This window comes from Corvus kubaryi, unplaced genomic scaffold (genome assembly GCF_017639235.1).
Source record: "Corvus kubaryi isolate FWS band 111438036 unplaced genomic scaffold, C.kubaryi_AGA036_p1.0 123, whole genome shotgun sequence".
Taxonomy (NCBI): Eukaryota; Metazoa; Chordata; class Aves; order Passeriformes; family Corvidae; genus Corvus; species Corvus kubaryi.
Genome location: NW_024580658.1, coordinates 703,754 through 710,539, shown reverse-complemented (window position 1 = coordinate 710,539; position 6,786 = coordinate 703,754). Strand labels below are relative to the sequence as shown.

The 6,786-nt window shown below is 70.0% G+C and overlaps 1 protein-coding gene across 3 annotated transcripts in view; it reads right to left on the bottom strand.

The window, feature by feature from the left end:
- Window positions 1-617: 617 nt before the first annotated feature.
- Window positions 618-6,786, bottom strand: part of MPP2 (membrane palmitoylated protein 2) — a 7,748-nt gene continuing 1,579 nt past the window's right edge. For all 3 annotated transcript variants that reach the window (XM_042016102.1, XM_042016185.1, XM_042016281.1), the window contains exons 2-12: window positions 6,335-6,453; window positions 5,590-5,748; window positions 5,271-5,423; window positions 4,672-4,899; window positions 3,668-3,799; window positions 3,139-3,244; window positions 2,867-2,935; window positions 2,601-2,762; window positions 1,978-2,180; window positions 1,768-1,896; window positions 618-1,628 (exon numbers count right to left, since the gene is read on the bottom strand). In XM_042016102.1, coding sequence (XP_041872036.1) covers window positions 1,452-1,628; window positions 1,768-1,896; window positions 1,978-2,180; window positions 2,601-2,762; window positions 2,867-2,935; window positions 3,139-3,244; window positions 3,668-3,799; window positions 4,672-4,899; window positions 5,271-5,423; window positions 5,590-5,748; window positions 6,335-6,453 — 1,637 coding nt within the window. In that variant the 3' untranslated portion in view covers window positions 618-1,451. The remainder of the gene's footprint in view (window positions 1,629-1,767; window positions 1,897-1,977; window positions 2,181-2,600; window positions 2,763-2,866; window positions 2,936-3,138; window positions 3,245-3,667; window positions 3,800-4,671; window positions 4,900-5,270; window positions 5,424-5,589; window positions 5,749-6,334; window positions 6,454-6,786) is intronic.

Below are 6,786 nucleotides of genomic sequence, written 5' to 3'. Positions count from 1 at the left end.
CTGCACCCACGGACACGGCACCCATGGACACGGCACTGCAAGGACACAGCACCCACGGACATTGCATGCACGGACATGGCACCCTACAGCATCCTACGGCTCCTATGCCACCCCATGGCACCCCATGGCACCCTGTGACGTCCGAGGACACCCCACGGCCATGGCAGCCCGTGGGAAGCGCACGCGTGTGTGCAGAAGGTGGGGACGTGGGCGCCGCACACACACGGGCACACCCACAGGCCGTGCGAACCCCCTTGCACGCCCACACACACCCACACACCCCCTTGCACGCCCACACCCCCCCTTGCACGCCCACAGCCCCCCCCCCGGTGCCTGCAGCTCTGCTGACCCCTCCCGGCAGCACCAAGGAAGGGCCCCCTGCGTGTGTGAAAGGTGACACACGTGTGACACACTCACTCACTCACTCACTCACACCCCCCAGCCCTCCCAACGCCCTCCCAGCCCCAAACTGGTGGGAAACCGCGGTTTGTAGATAAAAAACCATCAGCACCCGGCGGGACAGGGCTGGGGGTGGGGGGGGGGGTGTGACACAGCTGACACGGGCCCCCCCCCCCCCCCCCCCCCCCCCCCCCCGCATTCACCACAAGGGACAAACCCATTTTTCTCTCCTTTAATAAAATTCACAGCAAAGTACCAAAAAGGAGAAACTGGGGGCAGGGACTGGGGGGGCCCAGGGGGGGACCCGGGGCAGGAGAGACACGGGGCACACCCTGCACCCCTGTGTCCCTGTCCCTTGGGGACACCCCATGTCGCCACCCCAGACACCCCCAGAGAGTCCCCAGCCACAGCCCCCCACTGGGTTAATTACAAGGCCAATTAAGGGTTAATTAAGGGTTAATTACAGGGCGTGGGGAGGGGGTTATTGCTACCTAGGAAGGGGTGACAGGGGACACAAGGGACAGTGAGGGACCCCCACCCTGGCAAGGGGAGAAGGGGGTCCCCGCGGGGGGGCTGTGGCCGGGCCACGGCAGCTTCTGGGTGTGACCCCCCAAAACCCTGCATCTCCCCATCCCCAATCCTGGGGGTCCCCACCTGGGACAGGGGGGGCTTCCCCACGGGGAAACTGAGTCAGGGGGCTGCAAGGGACGGGGGGACCCCGTTTTCCCCACGTCCCCCACGTGGTGGGGGGGCAGAGCCCCCTGGGGTAATTCGGGGAGGGGGCGAGGTTCTGGCAGTGACTCAGCTGTGTGGGGGCTGTGCCCCCCATGGAACCCCACTGGCTGCTTCTGCCCCCCCCCCCCGCAAATTTGGGGGGGTGGAGGGGGGACAGAGGAGTCAGGTTCGGGGGGGCCTGCAGAAAGCCCCCCCCGGCCCCCGCGGGGCTGAGCACGGTGAGCTCATCACACCGGTGGGTGAGACACAACCCCCCTTCGCACCCCCCCAGGCCTCCTGGGTGAGCTGGGGGGGTTGAGGGGAGGGTTTGGGGGTCCCTAATAGACCCAGGTGACGGGGACCCACTGGGGCTGCACGCGCAGGTGGTCCATGGCCTCCCGCAGCCGCCCGAAGGTGCGCTCCAGGTCGTCGTTGGTCAGGCTGAGGTCGAAGTAGTGCCCGTACCCGCGCTGGATGCGGCTGCTCTCCTCCACCGTGCGCTGGGCGTCCGCCTCCTGCACCCCAAAACCTGCCTCAGTTTCCCCATCACTCCACGGGGATGGGAGGGGGACACCCATCGCGGGCTGTGTCCTCCTCCTGCTCCCCAAACCTGCCTCAGTTTCCCCGTCCCCCCGGGCCCCCCCGGGCCCCCACCGTCAGCTGTTTGGTGGCCACGCCGCTCTCCAGGGCCGCCCGGTTCATGGCTCGCAGCCTCTCGGGGCCGGGGGCTTCGATGAACACCACGTAGGGCACGAACTCCGCTGTTCTCAGCACCTTCACGGCCTGGGCGGGGGGGACAGAGCTCAGCCCCGCGGCCGGGGGGGGGGTCCGGGCTGTCGCTGTCCCCCTCGCCGTGTCCCCAACCTGCGGGTTGACGTCCAGGATGCACATCTTGCCCGCCTCCACCACGGCACGGATGGAGTCGATCCTGGTGCCGTACAGGTTCCCCTCGTACTCGCCGTGCTCCAGGTACCGCCCCGCCTTGATGTCGGCCTCCATCTCGCCCCGCGACACGAAGCGATAGCCCTGCCCGTCCCGCTCGCTCTCCTTCGGCTTCCGGGACGTGTCTGCAGCGGGGGCGACCTGAGTGACGCCCGCCCGCCCGGAGTCCCGTCCCGGGGACGATCACGGGAGACCCGGATGCGGACGGGGATGACCACAGGGGACAGGGATGGCCGCAGGGGCGGAAATGCTGGCGAGGATAGGGACGCTGGCAGGGACAAGGACGCTGGCGGGGGACAAGGATGATCGCAGGGACAGGGAGGCCATCAGGGGACAGGAATGCTCTCAGGGGACAGGAGTGGTCGCAGGGGACAGGAATGCTCTCAGGGGACAGGAGTGGTCGCAGGGGACCGCGATACTCAGGGGACGGGGATGTTGGCAGGGGACAGGGATGATGTTGGCAGGGGACAGGGATGATGTTGGCAGGGGACAGGGATGATGCCGGCGGGGACAGGGATGATGCCGGCGGGGACAGGGACGCTCACAGGGGATGGTGGTGCCGTAGCGCGCCTGGTCGGACATGATGAGCTTGTTCTTGAGGCTGCGGCGCCCCACGCCCTGAGCCCCGATCAGCACCAGCGTTTTCCGGCGGAACGGCGGCATCCGCGCCACCTCCTCGTAGATCAGCAGCTCGTGCCGGTCGAACTCTGGGCGAGCGACAGAGCTGGCACCCCTCCCTGGGGACCCCAGGACACCCTGTCCCAGCGGGTGCCACCCCCGCCTCCCCGCGGGAATGCCCTGGGGCACTCACCGGCGTTCTTGGTCGTCAGGTACATCATCCTCTTCTTCCTCTTCCCGCTGAGGCTGCCACACAGGGCCCCTGCGAGGGCAAGGGGCTGGCTGAGCTGGGGACAGGGACAGCACCGTGGCACGGGGACAGGGGCAGGGGAGCTGGGACCTTCCGCAAGGGCAGGACCATGGGGGACATCACCCTGGGAACTGTCACAGGGCACAGGGGACCCGTCTGTGTCCCCCGCGGGACACAGGGCCGTGTCCCCCGCGGCCAGGCCGATGTCCCCGTACCCGATGTGGGGGCCACCTCCCCGTCCCGCTTGACGAAGGCCTTGCGCTTCTCCTCCAGCAGCTGGCTGGGCACCAGCCCCGCACTGCCGCCCTCCACGTGGCACGCCTGGGGACACAGAGCCACGCGTGGGGACCCCTCAGCCCCACGGGGATCCCCCTGAGCTCCAGAGACCCCTCCGACCCCACAGGGAACACCCCCAGCTCCGGGGGCCCCCCAAGCTCCACAAGGAACCTCCCCTGCTCCAGGAAATCCCCCAGCTTTCAGGGATCCCCCAATCCACACAGGGACCCTCCCCTGCTCCAGGGATTTCCCCAGTTCCCACGTAGCCCCCCCCAGCTCCAGGGACACCCCCCAAGCTCCAGGGACCCCCCACTTGCAGGGATTCTCCCACCCACACCCCAAGCCCACAGGGACCCCTTGATCTCCCCCAGAACCTCCCAGCCCCAACACCCCCTCAATCTCCATGGCCCCGGAGGGGGTCAAAGTGCCACGACCCCCCCCAGAACGCCCCTCTAGGTCCCCCCTAACCTGCCACCAGTTGGGGTCATCCTGGTTGACGATCTGCAGCAGGTCCCCGGCCATGAACTTGAGCCCTGCCTCCTTGCAGGGGATGAGGCTGTCGGTGGCCGGGTCGTAGTCGAAGTGACACTTGACAAACACCTGGGGACCGGTGGGGTCAGCAGAGAGGACCCCCGCACGCCCGGGATCCCCTCTCCGCCCCGCCTGTGCCGCCGCCCCGTGCCTCAGTGTCCCCAGCGTGCGGGGGGACACGCGGGACCCGTGTCACACGCGTGTGCCCCCGCTAGGAGCCCCCCCCCGCCGGGGTGTCCCCCCCGCGCCCGGCGCAGCCAGGCCCGCACGGCCCCGGCGCACACACAGAGGGCCCCGGCCGCCGCCGCCGCGCCCCACGCGACCACCACGGCGACCCCCAGGCACAGCCCCACGGCCACGGACAGGCACACGAGGGTGCCCAGCGCCGCCAGCGCCGCGCCCGCGATGGCGCACATGGGGACGTGCAGGGGCACACGCCCGTGTGGCACACGGGACACGGCGCTGGCGGCGGCGGGGCAGCGTGGGGACAGCCCTCGCGGGGACAGCCCACGCGGGGACAGCGCTGCTTTGTCCCCTCGGAGACGGGGGTGGCTGGCACGGGGTGGGGAGGGGCAGCACAGGGCACCCTTTGCCAGCCGGCGCCCAGGTCCTGTGTGGAGACGGGGACGGTGGCAGGGCAGGGAGCACCAGTGCCCGGCAGAGAGGGCACGGGGGGGGGGGGACCCGGGGGGGCCCCCCCGCCCAGGGGGCACAGGGCCCGGACGGGGGGACGGGGGCTCGTGGGACGCCCCGGGGATGGGCCCCCCGAGCGGGGGGGCACCGGGCAGGGGGAGCTGTGGGCAGGGCGGTGAGTGCGGGATACGGGGCAGGATGCGGGGCGCGGTACCTGGCGGGGCGGGAGGCAGGGCCGGATGAAGAGCGGGATGCAGGATGGGATGCGGGGTTGGATGAGGGGTGGGATGCGGGGTGGGGCGCGGTACCTGGCGGGGCGGGTGCGGCTCCTGGTAGCTGGGCAGGATCTTGAGCACGACGCTGCCGCTGGCGTGGCGCAGGCTGTCCTGCAGCGCCCGCGGGTCGCTGCCCACCTCGCGCCCGTTCACCTCGCGGATCACGTCCCCCACGTGCAGCAGCCCCTGCTGGGCCACCATCCCCCCGTGCAGGATGCGGGCGATGACCAGCTCCCCCCGCTCCACCCGGAACGTCACCCCCTGAGGGGACAGCCCCGCTCAGCCCCCGGCGGGGACAGACCGCAGCCCCCCGTGACACCCGCCCGGCACCCAACAGACAGCCCGCTATGACCCCAGCACCCCAAAATGCTCCCAGTCACCCCACAAAGCCCCCAGTACCCTGCAATGCCCACAGCACCCCAAAATGCCCACAGCACCCCAAAATGCTCCATCACCCCACAAAGCCCCCAGTACTCCATAATGCTGCCAATGTCTCCACCTCCCTGCAATGCCCCAGCACTCCCCAAGCACCCCGCAACGCCCCAGCACCCCAGAATGTCCCAGCATCACCATCACCCCCCTGCAGCACCCCCTGCCCCCCGCAATATCCCAGCCCCCCCGGCCGGGCTCACCAGATTCTCGCCGGCTGCCTTGCGGATGCCCACCATGCGCACGGCGTCGGGGGGGCACGGGCTGGGACCCCAGGGAGGGCTCCAGGCCGGGGCTGCTCGGGGGGGGGGGTCGTAACTCTTGGCAGCCACCGAGTCGTGGGTCTCCAGCAGCGACTGGGACACGCGGGGTGGGGAGGTCACCCGTGTGTCCCACACAGCGGGCACACGCACGTGGCACACCGCCGGGCACACGCGTGCCACGCGTCTGACACAGGACAGGCGGTCCCGCCCGTGTCCCACAGCCCCGGCACAGGAGGGGTCCCAGGCGCGTCCCACGCACCTGGAAGTGCGGTTCCCGCAGGATCCGAGCCAGCTCCGCCGCCGCTCCCTGCACGTCGGGCCGCGCCAGGCGCCCGATGTCCCGCAGGATCTCCTGCACCAGCGCCAGGTTGTCCCCGCGCACTGCCTCCAGCTTCCGCTCCTCCAGCCGCTCGTGCGCCTGGGGACACGGGGGGGAACCACCGGGGACACGCGGGTGAGGGCGGAGACCCCCAGGTGCTGGGGGAATCAGGGATCCCCGGGGGGATTAGGGACCTCCAGGAGCTGAGGATTTCAGGGACTCCCAGGTGGGACAGCGTGGCAAGGACGCCTGGAGGGGGTTAGGGACCCCCGGATGCAGGGACGGGGGCATGAGGGACCTCAGGAGGGAAGGCGGGATTAGGGACACTTGAAAGGGCCAATGGGATTACGGACCCGGGGACCTGGGGTTAGGGACAACAGAGTTGTTAGGAACCCTCAGGGCCAGGGAGTTTAGGGACCCCCGGGGGTAGAGGGGATTTGGGATCTGGGGGTGCTGGGGGGGATTAAGGACCCCCAGGAACTGAGGGGATTTGGGACCCTTGGGTTTTGGGGACAGGGACCCCCGGAGGTGACACGCGCACACACACAGGAACACTGGAGCCTCCCTGCACACGCGCGCGTGCAAGCGCCCATCCACACCCGCGTGCGCGCGCACACACGCGCGTCACCCCCCACGCGTCCCGGGGGTCCCGGAGGGGACACACGCGGCCCCCGTGCCGCCGTACCTTGGCCAGGGAGCGGACGATGGGGCTCTCCATGATGCCCCGGAGGAAGATGAGGTCAAGGTCGGCCACTCCCGGGGTCCCCGGGAGCCCCATCAGGTTGTCCAGGACCTGCTGCATGGCTGGGGGGGGGGGGCCCGGGGGGGACGAGACACACGCACAGAGGGACACGGCGGGGGAGGGGCAGCAACGTGGGTGAAAGTGCAGCCGGGGGTGCTCGTGCCCCCTCCCCCCCATTCCCGTCACAGCCACCCCTGAACCCCCCCATCATGGGGACAAGTGTCGGGGTCCTCCGGGAGCACGGAAATGCCCCCTCCTCGCCCAACCGGAGGGACAAGGGGATGGACCCCCCCCAAATTGTCACCCTGGAGTCAAAAGCCCCCCGGAGCGCGGTGTAAGGGGAGGGGGCTGCAAGAGCGGGGTGATGCGGGGAGGGGGCGATGCAAAGGGGGGGG